The sequence below is a fragment of the Neofelis nebulosa genome, chromosome 3, assembly GCF_028018385.1.
Source record: "Neofelis nebulosa isolate mNeoNeb1 chromosome 3, mNeoNeb1.pri, whole genome shotgun sequence".
Taxonomy (NCBI): Eukaryota; Metazoa; Chordata; class Mammalia; order Carnivora; family Felidae; genus Neofelis; species Neofelis nebulosa.
The window spans coordinates 44198789-44225036 of NC_080784.1; the positions used below are offsets into that span (position 1 = coordinate 44198789).

Consider the following 26248-nt stretch of genomic DNA (forward strand, 5'->3'; position numbering starts at 1 on the left):
CTCAAACTCACTAACTGTGAGATCGTGACTTGAGTCAAAATCAAGAGTTGGGTGCTTAAACGACTGAGCCACCCAGGCGCCCCTTCGAGTATTTTATATACTTATATCAATCCCCCCAAAACCACATGGTTAAGAAGTAAATATTTTAGTAAAATAAATAGACATGTCTATTTTAGAATTACATATTATATTAATTGCTACCAAAACAAATATTTAGAAAGAAGTATGGGAATTAAACTTTTTAAAAAACCATCTTTATTTTTGTGTTTATGTTTACAAACAGGAAAAGCAATCAGTATTTGAATTTGTCTACAGGTATTGATTTTAAGGTATAAAAGCACAAGTTTCATGAAAGGAAAATTTAAGAATGTCTTGTAAAAAAAGCTCTTATGAAAATGAAATTAGGTAATTCTACTTTAAGAACTTTTACAGAGGCTGTGCCATTTTACATCCTCACCAATAATGTACAAGTGGTCTGATTTCTTCATATCCTCGCTAACACTTATCTCCTCATTTTTGATAGTAGCCATCCTGAGGGATGTGAGAGTGTAGTTCTTTGTGGGTTTTATTTGCATTTCCCTGATGATTAGAGATTTGAGCATCTTTTCATGTGCTTATAGGCCATTTCCGTATCTTACCTGAAGAAATGTCTATTCAAGTCCTTTGGCCATTTCTTAATCAGGTGGTTGTTTTTGTTGTTGAATCTCAGGAGTTCTCTGTATAGTCTAGATATTAATCCCCTATCAGATATATTATTTCCAAATATTTTCTCCCATTTTGGGGGGTTGCTTTTTACTCTGTTGATATGCTGAGTAGATATCCAAATAATTGAGAGTGGGATCCAGAAGAGATATCTGTATGCCAATTTCATTGCAGCATTATTCACAGTAGCAAAAAGGTGGAAGCAACCCGTGTCCATGACAGATAAACAGATACACAAAATGCGGTATGCACGTACAATGGAATATTATTCAGCTTTTAAAAAGAAAGAACTTCTGTAATATGCTACAACAGGAGCATAATGAAGCCATTATGCTGAATAAAATAAGCCAGTCACGAAAGAAAAATACTGTATGAGGCCACTTATGTGAGGTAGCGGGAGAGGTCAAACTCCTAGAGACAGAAATGAGAATTGTCATTGTCAGGGTTTGGGGGGGTGGGAATAGGGACTTGTTTAATGGATATAGAGTTCCCGTTTTGCAAGATACAGAGTTCTGGTGATTGCTGGTGGTAACATTTGCACAACAATGTGAATATGCTTTGTAGCAATAAACTATATATACACTTTAAATATGGTTAAGAAGGTAAATTTTTATGTTAGTTGAATTTTACTACAATGGAAAATAAATTTTGAAGAAGAAACTGAAATTAGGCAAGTCACCAACCTGTATACTAAAACATGAGATGGAAGTTCTTTCCAGATTAACTCTATTGCCTTTCAACGTGTGAACTCCATATTGATTGGGGGAAAAAATTGCATTTAGACATTCACTTAGTCTCCTTTCTAAGGAACAAAGGTGTGCAAAACTGAATAAATGTATTTTGTTTTTTGCTCATTTCATAGCTGCAATTCTTGTGCCTCATGCTTAAGTTGTAAATCAATACTAAAATAATAAACACATATTTACATTTGATAAGTGTTTTATTTGGACTTCTTAGTTTTCTAAGAAACAAACTTATCTATAAAAGAATTGATTTTTCATTTTGTGTTTGTGTTCCTTTGCACGTATGTGTTGTGACCTGAGGCTTAAAATAGAACTCCGCAGTAGCCACGGTTAAAACAGACAACTGTCTGCTACTAACCGTATTGTGAATTTCCATTTTGTTCTTCTTCACTACAGTAATTCAGTCGTTGTGCCAGAAAACTATGACGTGGACTACTGGTAACAGCCAAGCACTTCACCAGCAGATGGTCCATTTCCAGAGGAGAAAACTTCACTTTATGACCCTTACGTAATCCCTAAATGCGTTTCAGATGTTCTCGTTCTGGAAAATAAAACCCAAGCCCACGTGGGCACCAGGCCAGCTTGCCTCTCCCCTCCAGCGCCCAGTGGGCAGGTTCCCGGGGCTGCGGCTGCGCTTGCGGGTCAGCAGAAGGGGCGGGGTGGGAATAAACCACGTGCCCCTCCCCCACCTCCCCGTCGCCCGCGCTGCCCCCCAAGCCCACTGCCCCCCCTCGCCCCCACCCCCGCCCTGCCAGTAGGGAGTTCAGAACCCCGCGCGCGAGCGGCCGCCATTCCGCAGCCAACCGCCATTACCGTGGCAAGGCCGGCAGGACGCGCAATGCTGCCTGTCCTGCTGATCCTCTCAGGCCTGGGCCGGCTGACCTCCGCCGGCCATCGTGAGTGTAGGACTTGCTCCGTAGAGGGTCACCTGTCGCAGAGCCTGTGGGCGTGGCGGGCTCCAGAAGCTTGCTCCAGAACCCTGTGCCCGGCTGGGGGGAGCCCTGCGTCCTGTCAGAGCCCGCCTAGAGTCAGGATCCTGCGGGGCCTGCTGCTGGGAGGGCTCAGAACAGGACTGGGACAGTTGTCCTCACGTGCCTGACCTTGCACTTGGAGGAGGGGGCGAGCCGCTTCTGGGAGGTGGGGTCCCCAGAGCAGCTCTTCTTCACCTATTGGGGCGGAGGTCAGCAAGTCCCAAAGTGTCTCTGGAAGATGGTAGGGTCACGTCCCATTTCTAGGTAGCCTCTTCTGGAATGCGCAAAGTCTGATTCCGTGGTGGGAGCGTGCCTGCGTGTGTGTGTGTGTGTGTGTGTGTGTGTATGTATGAGTTCGTGGAAGTTCAAAGAGTGATGTGAAGTGGCAGGACCAGTGAAGAATAAGGATGCTGGCAGGCACTGGGGAATGCTTACAGGTGTTTTCCTTACTGCAGATCCTGAAACATCACTTCTACAAATTACAGTGCCACGGAAGACTGGGGCAAACACTGATGATGGCAAAGTTTCTTAAATGTATGCAAATAAATCATTCTTTGTATTTTCTGGGTATTTTATTTTTTGGGCTACATGAGATCAGTAGTCCAGATCAATTCACACATAATCATTTACAAAATTATTTGTATTCATATTTACTTTGTCAAAGAGCTCCAATAACTGAATGAGAGCAAGTGTTTTGATATTTAATTTTTAGTAAGTATTTCCCAAGTGGTATATAAGCATAATTGTGGCTCACAAAAGGGCTGTACATTTTACTGGACCTTTTAGCTATAAAATAATATGTAATTTAAATATTCTTATACAAGTGGGATCATACAAATACATTTGATTATTGTGGTAGCTGTTTCATAAAGTCCCACTGCACTGAATTAGCTACCACTGAATCATTGCTTCTAGGGTAAATGTGTGTATATTACATATATATGATCATAAATTTTAAAAACAACCCATCCTGAGAGATTCTATTTTCTCTAGATTTCAAAGAAGGAAAGGAGGTTCAGAAGTGAAAAATGACTCACATGGGGCTGCTTGATAGGTGCCAGAGTTGAGATTCAAACACACTCCATTTGGCTCCACAACCTGAGCTTTTTGCGGTACATGCAAATTTTTAGTATTAATTAGAAAGGTTAGCAAAAGATATCTGGGCACTGAAACAGAGAAGTATGTAAAATACTGGTGAAAAAGTTGAAATGTGTTAAAGGGAGTGATGCTTCCAAATCTCCATCACTTAGTAGCTATGTATCAAAATAAAGCTAACATCTCTCTTTAGTTCCCTTATTATAAAATGAGCAAAGTAGAACCATGCCTACCCTATCAGTATATTGTGAGTCTTTAATGCTTAGCTATAATGCAAAGAACTTATTTTTTATATATTTCTGTTATAACCAGTAAGGTGCAGGTGTATTACATTGTTGAAACGCAGATTTTGGTCTTGAGTAATGATACATGGTGAAACCATTATATGATATCCAGAATGTAGAAGGAAAACTATACATTTTTATTCTCAAACAATAGGATAAAGGAAGGATACTAAAAATATGTTATTGGTTTGTTTCCTATAGAGTTAGTAGCAGATGTAGCTATGAAATGCATCATGGAGTTCGGTAAACAAAAGCAATCAATGCAGCACACCACAGTAACAGAATAAAGGAAAAGAACACGTGATCATGTCAAAAAAGCATTTGACAAAATGCACACCAATTCATGACAAAAACAATATGTAGGTACAGAAGGAAACTACCTTAAAATAATAAAAGACATATGAAAACCTGTAGCTAACATCATTCTCAAAAGTAAGAGACTAAAATCCTCTAAAATCAGGAAGAAGGCAAAGATGCCCATTTTGCCACTTCTTTTCAATAAAGTACTGGAAGTTCTAGACAGAATAGGCAAGAAAAAGAAATGAGACATCCGAATTACAAAGAAAAATTTTCTCTGTCCAAAGATAATACAATCTTATACATACAAATCCTAAAGATGCCCCCCAAAATTGTTAGACCTAATAAATTTCAGCAAAAAAAAAAAAAAAATCTCAGCAAAATTTCAGCAGGATACAAAATCAACACCCAACACATCAGCTACATTTCTATATACATAACAATAACAAATCCAAAAAGAAAACAGTTCTATTTACAATAGCATCAAAAATAATGAAATACTTATGTATAAACAACCAAAGAGGTCAAAGAAGATTAAAACTATAAGACATTGCTTTAAGAAGTTAAGATTAGACATCCTTGTTCATGGATTGATTGACAAGATGCAAATACTACCCACAGAGGTCTACAGATTCAATGGAATTTCTATCAAAATCAAAGTGATATTTTTGGAGAAATAGGAAAACATATCCTAAAATTCATGTGGAATTTCAGTGGATCCCAAATAGCCAAAAAAATCTTGAAAAAAGAGGAGAAAAGTTGGAGAACTCACACTTCCTGATTTCAAAACTATTTACAAATCCACAAAAATAAAAAATAGTATTGACAGACATGTGGACGAATGGATGAAAATAGAGTATAGATATAAACTCTCACATATATGATCAAATTATTGAGAAAGTGGCAAGACCATTCAATGAGGAAAGGACAAACTTTTTTTCTTTAATATGAAATTTATTGTCAAATTGGTTTCCATACAACACCCAGTGCTCATTCGAACAGGTGCCCTCCTCAATACCCATCACCCACCCTCCCCTCCCTTCCACCCCCATCAACCCTCAGTTTATTCTCAGTTTTTAAGAGTCTCTTATGGTCTGCCTCCCTCCCTCTCTAGCTTTTTTTTTCCCTTCTCTTCCCCCATGGTCTTCTGTTAAGTTTCTCAGGATCCACATATGAGTGAAAACATGTGGTATTTGTCTTTCTCTGCCTGACTTACTTCACTTAGCATAACACTCTCCAGTTCCATTCACGTTGCTACAAATGGCCAGATTTCATTCTTTCTCATTGCTAAGTAGTATTCCATTGTATATATAAACCACGATTTCTTTATCCATTCATCAGTTGATGGACATTTAGGCTCTTTCCATAGTTTGGCTATTGTTGAAAGTGCTGCTGTAAACAGTGGGGTACAAGTACCCCTATGCATCAGCACTCCTGTATCCCTTGGGTAAATTCCTAGCATTGCTACTGCTGGGTCATAGGGTAGATCTATTTTTAATTTTTTGAGGAACCTCTACACTGTTTTCCAGAGTGGCTACACCAGTTTGCATTCCCACCAACAGTGCAAGAGGGTTCCTGTTTCTTCACATCCTCTCCAGCATCTATATTCTCCTGATTTGTTCATTTTAGCCACTCTGACTGGAGTGACGTGGTATCTCAGTGAGGTTTTGATTTGTATTTCCCTGATGAGAACTGACATTGAGCATCTTTTCATGTGTCTTTTGGCCATCTGGATGTCTTTAGAAAAGTGTCTATTTGGGGCACCTGGGTGGCTCAGTGTGTTAAGCATCGGACTTCAGCCCAGGTCATGATCTCATGGCTAGTGAGTTCAAGCCCCGCATCAGGCTTGTGCTAACAGCTTTGAGCCTAGAGCCTGCTTTGAATTCTGTGTCTCCATCTGTCTCTGCCCCTTCCCTGCTCATGCTCTGTCTCTCTCTCTCTAAGAAGTAAATAAACATTAAAAAAAATTTTTAAGTGTCTATTCATATCTTCCACTCATTTCCTCACTGGATTATTTGTTTTTTGGGGTGTGGAGTTCGGTGAGTTCTTTACAGATTTTGGATACTAGCCCTTTATTCGATATGTCATTTGCAAATATCTTTTCCCATTCCATCAGTTGCCTTTTAGTTTTGTTGATTGTTTCCTTTGCAGTGCAGAAGCTTTTTATCTTGATAAGGTCCCAATAGTTCATTTTTGCTTTTAATTCCCTTGCTTTTGGAGATGTGTTGAGTAAGAAATTGGTGAGGTTGAGGTCAAAGAGGTTTTTTCTTGCTTTCTTCTCTAGGGTTTTGATGGTTTCCTGTCTCACTTTCAGGTCCTTCATCCATTTTGAGTTTATTTTTGTGAATGGTGTAAGAAAGTGGTCTAGTTTCATCCTTCTACATGTTGCTGTCCAGTTCTCCCAGCACCATTTAGTAAAGAGACTGTCTTTTGTACCATTGGATATTCTTTCCTGCTTTGTCAAAGATTAGTTGGCCATACTTTTGTGAGTCCAGCTCTGGAGTCTCTATTCTAATGCATTGGTCTATGTGTCTGTTTTTGTGCCAATACCATGCTGTCTTGATGATTACAGCTTTGTAGTAGAGGCTAAAGTCTGGGATTGTGATGCCTCCTGTTTTGGTCTTCTTCTTGAATACTACTTAAGCTATTTGGGATCTTTTGTGGTTCCATACAAATCTTAGGATTGCTTGTTCTAGCTTCGAGAAGAATGCTGGTGAAATTTTGATTGGGACTGCAGTGAATGTGTAGATTGCTTTGGGTAGTATTGACATTTTAACAATATTTATTCTTCCAATCCATGAGCATGAAATGTTTTTCCATTTCTTTGTATCTTCTTCAATTTCCTTCATAAGCTTTCTACAGTTTTCAGCATAAAGATCTTTTACACCTTTGGTTGGGTTTATTCCTAGGTATTTTATGCTTCTTGGTGCAATTGTGAATGGGATCAGTTTCTTTATTTGTCTTTCTGTTGCTTCATTGTTAGTGTATAAGAATGCAACTGATTTCTGTACATTAATTTTGTATCCTGCGACTTTGCTGAATTCATGTATCAGTTCTAGCGGACTTTTGGTGGAGTCGATCTGGTTTTCCAGGTATAATATCATGTCATCTGCAAAAAGTGAATGGTTGGCTTCATTTTTACCAATTTTGATTCCTTTGATTTCCTTTTGTTGTCTGATTGCTGATGCTAGAACTTCCAGCACTATGTTAAACAACAGCGGTGAGAGTGGACATCCCTGTCGTGTTCCTGATCTCAGGGAAAAAGCTCTCAGTTTTTCCCCATTGAGGATGATGTTAGCTGTGGGCTTTTCATAAATGGCTTTTATGATGTTTAAGTATGTTCCTTCTATCCCAACTTTCTCAATTGTTTTTATTAAGAAAGGATGCTGAATTTTGTCAAATGCCTTTTCTGCATCAATTCACAGGATCATATGGTTCTTTTAGTAATGTGATGTATCACATTGATTGATTTGTGAATATTGAATGAGCCCTGCATCCCAGGAATGAATCCCACTTGATCATGGTGAATAATTCTTTTTATATGCTGTTGCATTCAATTTGCTAGTATCTTGTTGAGAATTTTTGCATCCGTATTTATCAGGGATATTGGCCTGTTGTTCTCTTTTTTTGATGGGTCTCTGTCTCGCTTGGGAATCAAAGTAATGCTGGCTTCATAGAATGAGTCTGGAAATTTCCTTCCCTTTCTATTTTTTGGAAAAGCTTGAGAAGAATAGGTATTATCTCTGCTTTAAATGTCTGGTAGAATTCCCCAGAGAAGCCATCTGGTCCTGGACTCTTATTTGTTGGGAGATTTTTGATAACTGATTCAATTTCTTCGCTGGTTATGGGTCTGTTAAAATTTTCTATATCTTCCCGTTCGAGTTCTTTGGAAGTGTGTGGGTGTTTAGGAATTTGTCCATTTCTTCCAGGTTGTCCAGTTTGTTGGCATATACTTTTTCTAGTATTCCCGGATAATTCCGTGTATTTCTGAGGGATTGGTTGTAATAAATCCTTTTTCATTCATGATTTTATCTGTTTGGGTCATCTCCCTTTTCTTTTTGAGAAGCCTGGCTAGAAGTTTATCAATTTTGTTTATTTTTTCAAAAAACCAACTCTTGGTTTCATTGATTTGCTCTACAGTTTTTTGTATTCCATATTGTTTATTTCTGCTCTGATCTTTATTATTTCTCTTCTTCTGCTGGGTTTGGGTGTCTTTGGTGTTCTGCTACTATTTCCTTTAGGTGTGCTGTTAGATTTTTTTATTTGGGATTTTTCTTGTTTCTTGAGATAGGCCTGGATTGCAATGTATTTTCTTCTCAGGACTGCCTTCACTGCGTCCCAAAGCGTTTGGATTGTTGTATTTTCATTTTCATTTATTTCCATATATTTTTTAATTTCTTCTCCAATTTCCTGGTTCACCCATTCATTCTTTAGAAAGGTGTTCTTTAACCTCCATGCTTTTGGTGGTTTTCCAGACTTTTTCCTGTGGTTGATTTCAAGTTTCATAGCATTGCGGTCTGAAAGCATGCATGGTATGATCTCAATTCTTGTATACCTATGAAGGGCTGTTTTGTGACCCAGTATATGATCTATCTTGGAGAATGTTCCATGTGCACTCGAGAAGAAAGTATATTCTGTTGCTCTGGGATGCAGAGTTCTAAATATATCTGTCAAGTCCATCTGATCCAATGTATCATTCAGGGCTCTTTTTTCTTTATTGATCCTGTGTCTAGATGATCTATCTATTGTTGTAAGTGGGGTATTAAAGTCCTCTGCAATTACCACATGCTTATCAATAAGGTTGCTTATGTTTGGATTGTTTTATATATTTGGGAGCTCCTGTATTCGGTACTAGACATTTATTATTATTAGCTCTTCCTGATGGATAGACCGTGTAATTATTATATAATGCCCTTCTTCATCTCTTGTTACAGCCTTTAATTTAAAGTCTAGTTTGTGTGATATAAATATGGCTACTCCAGCTTTCTTTTGACTTCCAGTAGCATGATAGATAGTTCTCCATCCTCTCACTTTCAATCTGAAGGTGTCCTCAGGTCTAAAATGAGTCTCTTGTAGACAGCAAATAGATGGGTCTTGTTTTTTTATCCATTCTGATACCCTATGTCTTTCGGTTGGAGCATTTAGTCCATGTACATTCATGTTATTATTGAAAGATGTGGGTTTAGAGTCTTTGTGTTATCTGTAGGTTTCATGCTTGTAGTGATGTCTGTGGTACTTTGTGGTCCTTGCAAAATTTCACTCACAGAGTCCCCGTAGGATCTCTTGTAGGGCTGGTTTAGTGATGATGAATTCCTTCAGTTTTTGTTTGTTTGGGAAAACCTTTATCTCTCCTTCTCTTCTGACAGACAGACTTGTTGGATAAAGGATTCTCGGCTGCATATTTTTCCTGTTCATCACATTGAAGATTTCCTGCCATTCCTTTCTGGCCTGCCAAGTTTCAGTAGATAGGTCTGCTACTACCCTTATGTGTCTACATTTGTAAATAGGGCCCATTTATCCCTAGCTACTTTTAGAATTCTCTCTTTATCCTTGTATTTTGCCTGTTTCACTATGATATGTGATGTAGAAGATTGATTCAAATTACATCTGAAGGGAGTTCTCTGTGCCTCTTGGATTTCAATGCCTGTTTCCTTCCCTAGATCAGGGAAGTTCTCAGCTATGATTTGTTCAAGTACACCTTCAGCCCCTTTCTCTCTTCTTCTTCTGGAATTCCTATGACACAGATTTTGTTCTGTTTGATTACATCACTTAGTTCTCTAATTCTCCCCTCATACTCTTGTATTTTTTTTACCTCTCTTTTTCTCAGCTTCCTCTTTTTCCATAATTTTATCTTCTAATTCACCTATTCTCTCCTCTGCCTCTTTAATCCATGCTGGCTGCCTCCATTTTGCACCTCATTTATAGCATTTTCTAGTTCCTCATGCCTATTTCTTAGTCCCTTGATCTCTGTAGCAATGGATTTTCTGCTGTCCTCTATGCTTTTTTCAAGCCCAGTGATTAATTTTATGACCAGTATTCTAAATTCTTGTTCTGCTATATTGCTTAAATCAGTTTTGATCAACTCTTTAGCTGTCGCTACCTCCTGGAGTTTCTTTTGAGGAGAATTCTTCCGTTTCATCATTTTGGATAGTCCCTGAGTTAGCTCTAAACTGCAGGGCACTTCCTCTGTGCTGTCCAGAGAAACTTGTGTTGGTGGGCAGGGCAGCAGTCAGACCCGATGCCTGCCCCCAACCCACTACTGGGGCCACAGTCAGACTGGTGTGTACCTTATCTTTCCCTCTCCCAGGGGCAGGACTCACTGTGGAGGAGTGTGGACCCTGTCTGGGCTGCTTGCACACTGCCAGGCTTGTGATGCTGCTTTGATGGGATCTGGCCAAGGGCGTATTAGATGGGGTGGATCTCCAAGGTGCGCAGGGGCGGGAGGGGCAGGCTTAAATAGCACTGGGAGGGAGGCAGGCCGGTTGGAGGGATGGATCTTAAGTTAGATAAGATAAAAACAATCATACAAGCATAGTGTTAGGCATTTGCATGGTGCAAGCAATTTCGGTGACTGGAACTGGTTCTCTTTGGAATTTCGGCTGGGGGATGGGAGAGGGAAATGGCACTTGCTAGCGCCTTTGTTCCCAGGATGAGCTCTGTCCTTCGGGGCTCAACAACTCTCCCTCCCAGCATCCTCTAGCCCTCCCCACTCTCCGAGAGCAAAGCTGTTGACTTTTAACATTCCAGATGTTAAATCCCGCTGGCTGTCAGAACTCATGAAGGAAAATCTTTTCAACATAAGGTGCTGGATAAATAAGTATCCATATGCAAACAAATGGAATTATACCCTTCCCTAACACCACATACAAAAATTAATTCAAAATGATCAAAGAGTTAAACATTAAAAAATATATAAATGTCTTCTAAGAAACACAGGGCAAAGCTCCACAATGTTGAATTTGGCAATGATTTCTTGGATATAACATCAAAGGCACAGGTAACAAAAGCAAACAAATTGGACTTCATGAAAATTAAAAACTTTTGTGCATCAAAAGGCACTATAGAGTAACAAGGCAACTGTATAAAGAAGTGTTTTAATGTTTAAAATTTTCCAGAAACTGTATAAAGAAGTGTTTTCAAATTTCTATGGAAATTCAAAAATATTCCATTTTTGAAATTTAATTTCAAATGACTGGCTTGATAATTCGGCTTTAAGCATATCTATTATATAAAAGCCAGATTTGTGTCAGAAAGTCTTGATTTTTAAATAAAATTTCAGAAATATAAGTTCTAACTTAAAAATATACAATGTGGACTGTTTACATTTATTGCAATATTTTACATAGTTTTCAACTATTTTGTGCTGTTTTATAATTTGTATTGGGTTTGAGTCAGTTAAATTTATAATGGCCAGAGTAGAAGTCATGTATGGACACCTCATAATTGATCCAAGGATAATTAAATCTACTTTTGAAATTTGCTTTGCACATATATTTCCAGTTATTTCTTATAATATATAAAACTTTCATTTAGGTAGACTCTTCTAATCAATTGGATTGTGTCATATATATATATATATATATATATAGGTGTATATATATAGGTGTATATATATATATATAGGTGTATATATATATATATAGGTGTATGTATATATATATATATATATATATGTATATATAATTTAAGTTAAAGGATCCTTGTCTCTTAATGAGGATATTAAATTCATTGACAGTTATTATTTTGGTTGTAATTTTGATTTAATTTATTAATTTTGTCTTAAGAATCTAGTTTGTTATTTGGACAAAGTTTCTACAGATTTTTTTCCTAATTCTTTTAATAGTTTTAGAGAACCTTCATGAACAACTATTTTTCTAATTAATATCGTCAAAATTATAATAATGTCATCTGATACTGGACTAGTTATGACCATTAAATGCCTGTTAAAATGGGGTATCAGGTATGTCAATAATTATTTTACATTTTCATAAAATATGACATTTTAAAAGGTTTTTCTTTTTGCTCTATTTTTTAAAACCAGAAGTCTAGAGCCCATTAATTGACAATAATCTGAATATCAGAGAGTTTTAGATAGCAGATTATACAGTGGAATATGATAGGATAAAATAGAATACATCAGGCAAAAATGAAAAAATCACGTATACTTACAAAGATTAAGAAATTACATCAGGGTGCCTGGGTGACTCAGTCAACCATCTGACACTTGATCAGGTCATGATCATGGTTCAGGACATTGAGCCCCAGGTCTGCTTAAGATTCCCTCTCTACATCTTTCTCTGCCCCTCCCCCTCCCCCCTCAAACTTTTAAAAAATAAAAAAATTATATTTATGTTTGTATTGAGATTATATATATATATACACATACGTATATACATATATTTTATAGATAAATATACGTATATACATATATTTTATATATATAAACTCAATACGTATATACGTATATATGTACATATATATGTAAATATGTATATATTATATATATATAGTTCGCTTTGAGACATAGTTACAAGTGATTAGAAAACACTGTTGTACAAGGAGAAACATAGATAAACCAAAAAACAGACTTAAATATAGAAAATGAATTGATAGTTCCCTAAAGGGAGGTGGGTAGGGGGCATGGGTAAAACGGGTAAAGAGGATTAAGAGTGCACTTATCTTGATGAGCACTTGAGTAATATATGGAATTGTTGAACCACTATGAAACTAATATAACACTGTATGTTAACTATACTGGAAATAAAATTTTAAAAATAAGAATTAAACCAAAACAAAAAACAAAACAAAAAAAAACCCAAATTATAAAATTATAAATTTAACTTTATTCATACCAAGATTTTATCATTTGAGCTCCAAATGTATGTAATTCAAATCACAAGTATACTTTAATATCATTTTTTGTTTCATATTTTAACCATTGTGCCCATATAATCTCATCGTTATTCATTGCTACCTTGAACTAAAGCAACTAATTTTTATTCTCTTCAGACAAAACTTGGAAGCAGGAAATAAAGAATATAGCTACTTTTGTTCACAAGTACATATTACAGATCTCTTTTTATAAAGAAATTAAATTTTATAAGTTAATTCAATTGAGCAATAATTTTGTAGTTTTACACTTTTAAAGTGATATTAGTTTTCCTAACAGTTAAACCAATAGAATTTAAGATTCGAATTAATCAGTTTTAACATGAAAAAAAAATACCCAACTGACAAAATTTAAATATTGTAAAAACATTTTTAATTGACTTTATTTTTACAGCAGTTTAGGTTCACAGCGAAATCAAATGGCAAATAGAGATTTTCCAAGTAGCTCTGTCCATATGCTTGCATAATCTCCCCAACTATCAGCATCCCACAATAGATCAATATACGTATTAAAATCAATGATGTTCTTATAGCCAATATCAGAGAAATTACTGCTGTGCTTTATTCTAGGATTTTTATGGTTTCAGGCCTCACATCTAGGTCTTTAATACATTTTGACTTTAGTTTTGTGTATGATGTAAGAAAGTGGTTTAGTTTCATTGTTTTGCATGCAGCTGTCCAGTTCTCCTGACACTGTTAGTTGAAGAGACTCTCTTGTCACCATTGCATATTCTTGCCCCTTTGTAAAAGATTGACCATGAACGTGGAGGCTTTATCTCTGGGCTTCCCATTCTGTTTCATTGATCTGTGACTATTCCTATACCAGTACCATACTGTTTTAATTGCTACCACTTTCTAGTGTATCTTGAAATCTGGGTTATAATGCCTCCAGCTTTGTTCTTGCTTTCAAGATTGCTTTGGCTATTCAGAGACTTTTGTGGTTCCGTTGAAATTTTAGGATTATTTGTTATACTTCTGTAAAAAATGCTATTGGTGTTTTGATACAGATGGCATTAAATGTGTGGATTGCTTTGAATAGATAGTATAGACATTTTAACAATATTTGTTCTTTCAATCCATTAGCATGAAATGTCTTTCCATTTGTTTGTGTCAACTTCAATTTTTCATCAATGTTTCATAGTTTTCAGAGTATAGGTATTTCACCTTTTTAAGCTTATTCCTACATATTTTATTATTCTTGGTACAATTATAAATGGGATTGCTTTCTTAATTTTTCTTTCTGCTGCATTATTATTAGTGTATAGAAGTGCAGCTGATTTCTGTACATTGATTTTGTATACTATGACATTTCTAAATTTCTTTTTTTGTTTTAGTAGGTCTTTTGGTAGAGTGTTTAAGATTTTCTCTATACAGTATCATATCATCTGCAAATAGTGGAAGTTTTACTTCTTCCTTACCAATTTGGATGCCTTTTATTCCTTTTTCTTATCTGATTGCTGCTGCTAGGACTTCTAGTTCTCTAACATCATTTTTAACAACATCTTTCTAGATATGTCTCCTGAGGTAAGGGCTACAAAAGCAAAAATAAACTATTGGGGCTACATCAAAATAAAAAGCTTCTGCACAGCAAAAGAAACGATCAACAAAACTAGAAGGCAACCTACTAAACAGGAGAAGACATTTGCAAATGGCATATCTGATAAAGGGTTAGTATCCAAAATATGTAAAGGAATTATACAATTCAACACACAAAAAACAAATAATCCAATTAAAAATGGGCATAAGCTGTGGACATTTCTCTAAAAAGATTCAGATGGCCAACAGACACATGAAAAGATGCTCAACATCACTCATCATCAGGGAAATACAAATCAAAACTACAATGAAATATAACCTCACACCTGTAATAATGGCAAAAAAATAAAAATTAAAAATTAAAAAAAAAAACAAGAAAAACATGTTGGTGAGGATGTGAATAAAAGGGAACCCTCTTGAACTTTGGTGGGAATGCAAACTGGTGCAGTCACTGTGGAAGACGATATAATGATTCCAAAAATATTAAAAATAAAAGTATTCTATAATCCAGTAATTACACTACTGGGTATTTATCCAAAGAAAGTGAAAACACTAAATCAAAGGTATATATGCACCCTTATGTTTATTACAGCATTATTGACAATAGTCAAATTATGGAAGCAACTCCAGTGTCTTTGATGGATGAATAAAGAAGATGTCATTAGATATAGATACAGATATAGATATAGATACAGATATAGATATAGATGGTATATAGATATAGGTATAGATATAGAATGGAATATAATTCAGTCATAAAAAGAATGAAATCTTGCTATTTGAAAAAACATGGATCTAGAGAGTATAATGCTAAGCAAAATAAGCCAGGAAGAGAAAGACAAATACCTTATGATTTCAGCCATTTGGAATTTAAGAAACAACATAAACAAAGGAAAGAAAAAAAATTGGAGAGACAAACCAAAACAGATTCAACTATAGAGAACAAACAGATGGTTACCAGAGGGGAGGTGAGTGGTACGATGGGTGAAATAGGTGAAGAGGATTAAGAGTACACTGATTTTTATGAGCACTGAGTAATATATGGAATTATTGAATCACTGTACTGTAGACTGAAATTAATATAACACTCTATATCAACTACACTGGAATTTTAAAAAATCAATAGACATACATGACACATCATTATCACCAAAAGGTGGTGAATTATCTTCTAATTCACCTATTCTCCCCTCTGCCTCTTCAATCCCTGCTGTGGCCATCTCCATTTTATTTTGTACCTCATTTATAGCATTTTTTAATTCTTCGTGACTATATTTAACTCCCTTGATCTCTGTAGCAATGGATTCTCTGCTGTCCTCTATTCTTTTTTCAAGCCCAGCAATTAATTTTATAACTATTATTCTAAATTCTTGTATATCCAACAACCTACTTAAATTCACTTATTCATTTAATGATTTCTAAAAATGTATCTGTAGATTCAGATTTTTTATATGGAAATTCATAAATTTTGCAAATAATTAAATCTTTATTTTGTTCTAATCTTTATGCCTTTGAATTTCTATCTCTGGGTTTAATGTACTACCTTTGATCTTTTATATGATGCCAATAAAAGTGTCTATAGCAGGTATTTTTAACTCATTTCTAGTCTCAATAGTCTTTCAAATTTTCACCATTAAATATGATAGATAGTTTATCCAACTTTGTAGAGGCTCATCATCAGATTAAGTGGGTTTCCTTCTATTTATTTTTAAAATTCTAAACAGTTTATAAATTTATCAAAAGCTTTTTACACATTCATTAAGATTAATATATGGCTTTTTTATTTTTGTGTTGACTAGATAGGTAGATAGATAGATAGATAGATAAATATCCAGAGGTTATAATTATTATTTCTGGGAGGATCAGTCTCATGCAAAATTACTTCATCACAACTGCAACCCAAAGTCAGGATATCATCTTTTTAAAGTTTCTCTTCCATTTCAGGCCCATTTCCCAACTGGATTGCCTAAATAGTTCTTAGTAGCATTTAGTTTTTCTTTATACATACTGCATATGAAACATTGTGAGTTTTTATGTGTTGCAAATGTTCCTAATCTGTGACTTGCTTTATCATTGTCTCAACAGCATCTTTGGATGAATAGAATATATTCCAAAGTTACAACTTTATTTGAAATTTTGTTTCAGGTTATTGTAGCACACTCAAGAAACTGCCTATCCCAAAGCCATAATACATTCTCTTGTTATCTTCTATAAGATTAATTATTTTGTATTTTATAGTCACACTATTTTATAGCCTATAACATTATTATATTGATTCATCTGAATTTACTATTCTAAATACCATAAAACAAGTACCAGGATACTAGGAATTTTTTCTTTCCATATTGATAGCCAATTGACCCATGTTGATGGAAAAAATATTTTTGCCCAATGCTGTATTTTATCAATGGTCTCATTAATCAACTTATATATATTATATACATTATATACAGTATGTTGGCTTATTTGTTTATTATTGAAATATAATAGTCTCGGGGCTCCTGGGTGGCTCAGTTGGTTAAGCGTCCAACTTCGGCTCAGGTCATGATCTCACTGTCTGTGAGTTCGAGCCCTGCGTCGGGCTCTGTGCTGACAGCTCAGAGCCTGGAGCCTGTTTCAGATTCTATGTCTCCCTCTCTCTCTGCCCCTCCCCTGTTCACACTCTCTCTCTCTCTGTCTCAAAAATAAATAAACGTTAAAAAAAAAAAGAAATATAATACTCTCTCGGTAACATAAACGTTGGTGTCTGGCAATTTAAGTCCTCCAAATTCACTATTATATTAAGTGAGTGAGTTAGTTATACTTGGCTACCTAAATTTTCATGTTAATAAAACTATCTGCTGAGACTGTATGGACATGGAATCAAATTTGTACATCATTTGGTGATGGGAACTTCTGCTTCTTCTGGGTGAGAAAACTAGAAAAAAAAAACAGAAAAAAAGCAAATATCATGTGCTTGAATGCAATCTAGAGTTGCTGAACAATGATAACTAGGTGCTGAAGATATTGGAGAGGGGATAATGACACATTTGAGCTGAGTTCTTTGGGTGTTTTAATCTCAGCATCTGTAGATTGCAGGCATTGGTAGAATGTGAAAATTCAAGGTTTCGTCTGCAGTAGACCACTATTGGGCATGGGGTACAGAAAAGTAACAGGGACAATAATGCAGGTGCTTTTTGCCTCAGGATATTTGTCAATTACTTTGCCACATGGGTTAGGGCACCTCAAAGAAAGTATACTGAAAACTAGAATAAAGCTTTTAGAATTCTCATAAAACAGAAAGTTTTGGAGATGAGAGGTTTGATGAGCAGGGATTCAGTTGAATATTCTAGAGACTCAAGAACATAAGAGGTAATCTGGGCCTTGTTGAGTAAGTAAATGCCTAAAACTATTATTACCAGGCAGAGAGAATGGCAAACCACCCTTTTAAAAAACTTCAGTATTATTTGGAGGCTTTACATTTTTATGTTCAATGTCAAACATTCAAAAATAATAAAATTATAATAAATTTCTAGGTATGGCAAAAGATAAATTAAAAACAACACACAAAAAAATCAAATAAAGGATGCTAGATCCTAGGTGTGTTTTCATCTGATTGTTGAAAGAAGCTTGATAGAATTGAGAAAAAAGGGAAAGAAAAAAAAAAAGAAAAAAAGAAAGACAACGTTTGAAAATTTAAAATAAGAATACAATAAAATAGAATATAATGAAATGATGAAAGTAAAACAGAATAAAACATTTACAAAAATTTCAAAATTATAGTGGAAAAAGTTAAAGAAAAATGTTTTTTATAGAAAAAGAAAATAAATCATATTCTTACTCACAAATAAGAAAAACAAACAAAAAAAATGAATAGATGGCCCAGTGAACAGAATGGAATACAATTAAAATTGCTTCCAGTTTCCCCTACAAGTCAAACTATGAAACACTTCATAGTCTGTAAACTAAGCAGGCAGAGAGACTTGTGATGTTTGTTCCTCTAGAGCGCTGTCGGCACAGTTGGACTTGGTGGGGCTTGGCGTAACAGCTCCATTCTTCACTAGACAGTGCTGCTTAGTGTCTCGTGGTGGATCTTTGTGGCAGGTGTACACATGCATGCGCATGCACAGGAGAGGTGAAAATGGCATCACCCAGCTACCCAGTCTCTAGTATCAGAACTCCGTGCTCTTGCCCACCGGCAACCAAACATCCCTCCTTTGTCTCCCGCTTCAGTCCACTCCCCACTTCTACACTGTCTGCGACCAAACTGTCAGCCCACCAGGCAGCAACTCCCTCCTGAGTTTTATCTCAGAGACGGCTGTATTACCAAACCCAGCACTGAGGGCCCTGCAGCTTTGACCCACTCAGACCCTCTGGGGGAGGGTTTGCTGAGCAATGACCTGGTGCCTGGCCTGCCTACCCCTGGGAACGTTCAGATCATCTTGCTGCTGAAGATGTCCAGAGACTGCAGCTGGGTGCCAGCCTGCCCCTGAAAAAGTTTGCATGATCATGTAGCAGCAGCCTTTCAGGGATTATGGTAAATCACAACATACATCTGGCACCAGGATTCACCACCCCTTAATGTCCTTATTCCAACATCACCAAACATGGCTGTCCTCCAGGGTCTGCTGGGACCTTTGCCTGTGGGGAGGCTGCATAGCCTCTACCATATGTCCTCTCAGACACCTCAGATTTCGCTGTATGATCCTGGGGATTTGCCCTTCCCACCAGAGCTCTGCCAGGGACCGAGCTACAGAGTTTCAGAATATGCACTCGCCTGTTCATACAGTCTTAAGGTTATCCAAACCCTCTCCTTCCCCTTTCCCCTTTCTGCCTTTCTTATTAAGTCCCTTATGGGTGTTTCCACTCTTTCTCTTTCTCTCCATCTGCTTTTGGGGAGAGTACTTTTCCTGTACTCTGTCCACTGTCTCCATCCTCTCCCCACAAGCAAAAACAGCTCCCTGCCCTCCATGGCTTCTCTCTCCCCCAGTTTACCTCTCCACACCATGAAGCTGCTGAGTTCTGTGGTTCAAGTTATGCAGATTGTCATGTTTATCCTCAGATCAATTTTCTAGGTGTGCAAAATGGTTTGGTGTTGATCTAGCTGCATTTCAGGAATGAAAGACACAAAAAAACTTGCATGCTTCTCTGCCATCTTGGCCCCCCTCAATTTGCTAATATCTTGTTGAGAATTTTTGCATTTGTGTTCATCAGAGAAATTGGCCTAAAATTCTCCTTTAGTGGGAGATTTGTCTGGTTTTCGAATTAAGATAATTCTGGCCTCATAGATTGAGTTTGCAACTTTTCCTCCCATTTGTATTTTTTGGAACAGTTTCAAAAGAATATATATTAAGTCTTCTTTAAATATGTGGTAGATTTTCCCTGGAAAGCCATCCTGGCCTGGACTTTTGTTTGTTGGGAGATTTCTGATTAGTGTTTCAATTTCTTTGCTGCTTGTGGATCTGTTTCAACTTTCTATTTCTTCCTATTTCAGTTTTAGTAGTTTATATGTTTCTAGGAATCTATCCATTTCTTCCAAATTGCCTTATTTGTCCTTTTGCTTTTCTGTTAAGTCTGGCTAGGGGCTTATTATGTAAATTATTTTTTAAGTTTATTTATTTACTTATTTTGAGAGAGAGATAGAGAGAGAGAGCAGTGGAGGGGCAGAGAGAGAGAGGAGAGAACCTTAAACAGGCATTGCACCATCATCTCCTGAGCCAAGAGATCATGACCTGAACTGAATTCAAGAGTCAGATGCTTAACCAACTGAGGCACCCCTCAGTTATGTAAATTCTAGCAAAGAACTAGCTCCTAGTTTCATTGAGATGTTCTACTGACTTTTTTAAATTTTGGTAACATTTCTGCTTTAGTCTTTATTATTTCCCTCTTTCTGCTGGTTTTGGGCTTTATTTGCAGCTCCTTTAGGTGTAAAGTTAGGTTGTGTATTTGAGACTTTTCTTCCTTCTCAAGGAAGACCTGGATTGCTATATACTTCCCTCTTATGACTGCCTTTGTTGCATCCCAAAGGTTTTTGACTATCATGTTTTCATTTTCATTGGATTCCATGTATTGTATTAATTTCCATGTATTGTTGGGCTTTCCAAAAAAATTATTTTGTTTGAATTTTGTGTGGGGCCCAAAATAAGAGAAGGTTCTGCAACAGGTACAGGCTTCAAATCAAGCTGCTTTACCACTTGGGCCATATGATCCAACATATTCCATGATGGTTGAAGTGTCAGTTGCAGGTAGGGATGCTCTTTGGAGCCTTTCGCAGGCTCCACAGATGCATATCATAATGCAGGTCTTTAGGATTTTGGAGGAAATCCCTGCCATAACCTATAGATAACTACTTTCTTTTTCAGAAACAGCTCTTGGCCTGCTGCTGGGTCTTTGTAGAGATTGAATTCCTGACCATGGTCCACCGACTTACCATACAACCTCAGCTTCCTATCATGAACTGAGTGTTTTCTGACCCACCAAGCCATGAAATTAATCATGCACAACAGCACTCCATCATCAAATGCAAATACTAATAACATGATCAGGCCCAAGCAGGCCCTGAAGGCAGAGGTAAGTTACATAAATAAGTGGCTTAAATGCTCATGGTCCCCTCTATTGCCACACTGCCTTGTCTCTCCCTCCAAGTTTATACTTATGGCCTTATGGGGTTTATTTACCATTAGCTGAAGAAAGAGAAGACTTGGACCTAGTTTACAGATGATTCTGCACAGTATGCAAGAACCACTAGAAAATGGAGAGCTAAAACACTACGGTCTTTCTCTTGGACATTCCTGAAGACAGAAGTAAAAGGAAACCCTCCTAAGAGGAAATAAATTCAGGCAGTGTACTTAGTTGTGAACTTTTCTTGGAAGGAGTAATACCATGACATGTAATTGAATATTGATTCATGGGCTGTAGCCAACGGGTTAGTTGGATGGTCAAGCACTTGAAAGGAAGAGAAGTGGGAAATTGGTGACAGAGAAATTTGGGGGAAACTTTAATAGCTATAATTCTCTGAAAAGGCAAAAAAAGTGAAGATAGTTGTGTCCCAAGTGGTTTTTAACTAAATGGGGAACTCAGCAGAGAAGTTAATAATTTTAATAATCAGAAGGAGAGGACGACTCATTCTGTGGATACTAGTCAGCCTATTTCTCTAATCACACCTATTCTTTCTGAAAGGGCTCATGAACAAAGTGGTCATGGTAACAGAGATGGAGGTTATGATTTGGCTCAACAACATGAACTTCCACTCACCAAGCCCTACATGGTTACAATCACTGCTGAGTGCCTAATCTGCCAGCAGCACAGGTTAATTCTGTCAGGTGTAGCACCATTTTCTAGGATGATCAGCCAGATAGAAAACTAGTGACAGGTTGATTACATTGGACCACTTCCATCATGGAAGGGACAATGTTTTTCTTTATTGGAATAGAGTCTTGCTATGGATTTTTATTTGCTTTCCCTACATGCAGTTCTTCTGCCAAAACTATCCTCCATGGAATTATAGAATGCCTTACCTATCATGTTTTCTACTCAGCATTTCTTCTGATCAAGGAACTAACTTCAGAGAAAAAGAAGTGTGGCAATGATCCTGGGCTCATGGAATTCACTAGTTCCCCACTATCCTGAAGCAACTGACTTGACTGAAATGGCCTTTTGAACACTCAGTTACACCATCAGCTAGGTGGCAATATCTTTTGGGGCTGAGATAAAGTTCTCTACAAGACTGTTTATGCTCTGAATCGGTGTTCATATATGGTGCTATTTCTCACATAACCAGGATTCATGGGTCCAGGAATTGAAGGGTGGAAATATAAATGGGACCATTCATTATTACCCCAAGTGACCCACTAACAAAATGTCTGTTTCTTGTTTCCATGACTTTATGCTGTGCTGGCCTAGAGGTCTTATTCTCAGAAGGAGAAATGCTTTCATGAGGAGACACAACAATGATTCCTTGAGAAGGAGATTGGAATTTTTCAGGATTTCTCTTAGTATTACCATGCCCTATAATTAAAGCCAATAGAAAACTACCACAACAGGACTGCTAATGGTCCAGACCCTTCAGAAGTGAAGGTTTTGGTCACCAAACCATCCCAGGTGCTTTCTGAGGTCAAAGAGAAAACAGAATGGGTCGTAAAAGAATGTAGTTGTAACTACCAGCTACAACCACATGACAGTTACAAAAGTGAGGACTGTAATGTCATGAGTGTTTCCTCCTTATAATGTCATAAGTACATTTTTGTGTGGATATATACATATCTTAAGCAAGTATCTTTGTTTTCTTTCCTCCCTTACTCTCTTATAGCATAAGACATTTTGACTTTATGTCAGTATTTAAGTATTGCTGTTTTTAAATCATAGTATTTAAGTTAAAAGATATCAGGAGAATAGTGAACATCATTCAAGGATTTTATCTACTTTTCTGGGCAAGGAATTAGTGCATTTTTGTTTGTATTCAGTATACTTATATCACATTATAGTTATGATATTTGGAGAATAAGTATATGATTGCAAGTTGAGCAGGGATAGACTTGTGATGATTAATTTTATATGTTAACTTGCGAACCACCAGAAATCTGATAAATCATTATTTCTGGTTGTGTCTGTGAGTGTATCTCTGGAGGAGATTAGCATTTTAATCAAAAGATTGAGTGAAGATTAACCTCATCAATGGAAGTAGGTATTATTCAATCTTTTGAGAAACTGATTAGAAAAAAAAAAAGACAGAGAAAGGATGAATTTGCGTTATGTTTAAGCTAAGACATCCATCTTCTCCTGCCTGGGACATGCATTGGCATTCCTGGTTCTCAAGTTTTGAAGTCATACCTAAACTTAGACCATGGGCTTTCCAAGTCTCCAGCTTTCACACACCCATACTAAATTTCACTATGACCTTCCCTGGTTCTCCACGTTCCACATAGTAGATCATTGGATTTTTTGGCCCCCATAAATATATGAGCCAATTCCTATAACAAATCTTCTCATTATCTATCTACATTATCTATCTACATTACCTATCTATCTATCTAATTAATCCCTCTCTCTATATATCATCTATCTATAATATATCTACCTACCTATCTATCATCTATCTGTCATCTCATCATCAATCATTGATATTCTATTCATTCTGTTTCTCTGGAGAACCTTGACTAATGCATTTTTTTATTATAACTTACTCTTAAGAATAAACATTTTCATTATAATTTTCTTTAACTCTATGAATGCTTTCACTATTAAAGTTGATCAAGCTTTTTTTTGTATAAGGTTTTTGATATAAATTTCCATGGTATCTTTCCATTCTTTACCTTGAACCTTTATATAACTGAGGTACATCTTTTGTGAGCAGCATATAATTGAGAATTATTTCCAAATCTTTGTTTTTTGATTGGCAATGGACCTGACTATAATGTAACTACATAGCATTGCAATTTAAAATATAATAGTGACCTTTAATCATGACATTAGATTTATTATAACCTTTCTTTATCTCATGCCTACTGCTTAACAGAGTTAGTGCATACTAACAATTACTATAACTTCAAAAATAAATATATAATATAAAAATTCATAAATATGACTTTCTTACAAATAATTCATCTGTAGAATTTTATATGTAACTATAAATTTATATTACATTTGTTATATGAGAAATCTTCTATCTTTTCTTGTTAGATCAGAACCATAACATGCAGGTTTTGAATCCCAATCAGGCAATGCAGGTAACTGCGGTTTGTTTTGTTTTTGTTTTTTGTTTTTTTTGTTTGTTTTTGTTTTTGTTTTTTTCATTTTTTCTGTCCATCGAAGATAATTATTCTGGAAGAATAAATGAAAGGGAAAAAGTTACCTGTTTGACCAATCAAGTTAAAAATGATTAATTCAACAAATAGCATGGGGTTACCCTTATTATAGAGTTCTATCATGTTATTTATTTTTAACCAACTTAATACACAAATGCTCAAAGATTAAATGTTATAAGACACAAATTTAAAACATCACACTGCAAATAAATTTTTAAATGAAAATTGGAAAGTCATTTATAGTTTACAATGCCTATGACATAGTTTACAATATTGAAAAATATTTTTGAATTCAATTTTTATTCTATGTAGCAATATATCACCATTAAATATATATTATATTATTTAAATTTATCTAATACATTAAATTTTCTGTTTCTCTGTCTCTACCTTTCACTCTTACATTATTTTATACTCACTGTGATATGATGGATTGTTTTCCTGGCTACTCCCTAGGTTCACTCTCACTTTCAAGTTGCCTATATATTTCAAAATAAATATAATCACTTAAAATTATATTTTCTTCAAGACTGTTCCACAAAACTCTGTATACACTTTCAATATTGATACAGCTTTGAATTCCTATCTAGGATCTGAGACTAAGCACTCCTTAAGAATATATTACCACTGAGAACACTGATCAATTAGTAATCAAGATTAACAAGAGAAAAAATACATTAATATAAATTTACCTAAAAATGAATGCATAATTTTCATATTAATAACACTATTAGCTAAATAACATTAAGCTTTCTTGTGATTCATCTTCTGCCATATTTATTTCTATGAATTTTACCAGCTACTTTCTCTCCCAAAGATATTTGGTATCATTTTTCCACAATAAAGTCACCAAACATATGAATATCCTTTCAAATTGAATTATGTTAACTATTTTACACCCTGCATATTATTTCAGAAATGTTACATAACATTTTCAAATCATTTCTGTGAAACGTATTCTCTTTTATTTATATTATCTTATGAACTTTAAATATTTTAATAAAATTTAATGTTTATTAAGTAAAATGAATAGCAACACAGAACCCAAAGGCACAAATTATTTTATAGCAATTCCTCTGAAGAAAAGTAACACAAGTATAATATTTATTTTTATTTTTGAAGCATATTTTCAGATGTTTCTAAGGTTTTTTAATGAAAACTTATTTTATTTTTTCTGAAGATTAGCCTTGACTATAATCTCGATATTTCAGTCTACTATTTATTAACTTTTAATCTTTTCAACCTTTGGTTGCCTACCTTTCAATTTATTTAACAGCCTAAAAGACTAATTACTCTTTTAGATTTCTCTGTTTCTTTTTAATAAAATAGTATGCACAAAACACTTTGAAATATATAAATAATAAAAAATAAAGTAATAATGTTTAATACATATTTAATAATTAAGATAAAATAATAAAAAGAGGTAGATAAACATTAACTAAAAATAGTTTCCACTTAAATTTATCCCAACAGAGTTCAAGTTGTTACAATATTAAAATTCCTGACCTTTTAAATATTCTATTTATTATGCACTATACTGATTATTAATATATTAAGTATTATATTTTACATGAAGATAAAAATTAAATCTGAATTATTATTTACATCATCATGCTGTTATTTATTAATAGGTCATATATACGCCAAAAAATTATAAAAAGAATGAATCTTAAATATGAAATCAATATACTCATCGCTTGTATACTCCTCAATTCTCCATTTGTTTCTTTGGAAATAAACTTTTACCAGTGCGGCAATCAGTAAACAGAGAATAATGAAAAAAGGAATGAGTAGGAAAAATGGCCATCTTGTAGGTTTGGAATGATAAGCATTTTCAATGTAGCGTCTTTCTAGGAGAGAAAACACCAGTGATTTGAAAGCAATTACCAGGAATATAATAAAGACATTTCTTAAAAGGGTCTATCCACCAAGATCTAACAACTGTAAAT

General features: G+C 35.5%; 2 protein-coding genes and 1 long non-coding RNA gene across 9 annotated transcripts in view; 2 read left to right on the forward strand and 1 right to left on the reverse strand.

Annotated features, from left to right (window-relative positions):
• The window catches only part of LOC131506708 (disintegrin and metalloproteinase domain-containing protein 18-like), a 136721-nt gene extending 134696 nt beyond the window's left edge, over nt 1–2025 (forward strand). For all 3 annotated transcript variants that reach the window (XM_058720596.1, XM_058720595.1, XM_058720594.1), the window contains one exon: nt 1842–2025. In XM_058720596.1, the coding sequence (XP_058576579.1) occupies nt 1842–1887 (46 nt within the window). In that variant the 3' untranslated portion in view covers nt 1888–2025. The remainder of the gene's footprint in view (nt 1–1841) is intronic.
• Nucleotides 2026–2215: 190 nt separating this feature from the next.
• Nucleotides 2216–3504, forward strand: LOC131506711 (uncharacterized). 2 transcript variants are annotated; one of them, XR_009259104.1, is made up of 3 exons: nt 2218–2341; nt 2872–2950; nt 3410–3504. It is a non-coding gene; the product is annotated as an uncharacterized LOC131506711 (long non-coding RNA). The 2 variants fall into 2 exon arrangements; XR_009259103.1 differs by lacking the exon at nt 3410–3504 and having other exon boundaries at nt 2216–2341; nt 2872–3101.
• Nucleotides 3505–23945: 20441 nt separating this feature from the next.
• Nucleotides 23946–26248, reverse strand: part of ADAM2 (ADAM metallopeptidase domain 2) — a 131965-nt gene continuing 129662 nt past the window's right edge. For 3 of the 4 annotated variants that reach the window (XM_058720600.1, XM_058720599.1, XM_058720601.1), the window contains 3 exons: nt 25990–26149; nt 24719–24778; nt 23946–24315 (listed from right to left, as the gene is read on the reverse strand). In XM_058720600.1, the coding sequence (XP_058576583.1) occupies nt 24745–24778; nt 25990–26149 (194 nt within the window). In that variant the 3' untranslated portion in view covers nt 23946–24315; nt 24719–24744. Of the gene's footprint in view, nt 24316–24718; nt 24779–25989; nt 26150–26248 lie in introns of those variants that run through there. The other variant, XR_009259105.1, reaches the window with a different exon arrangement.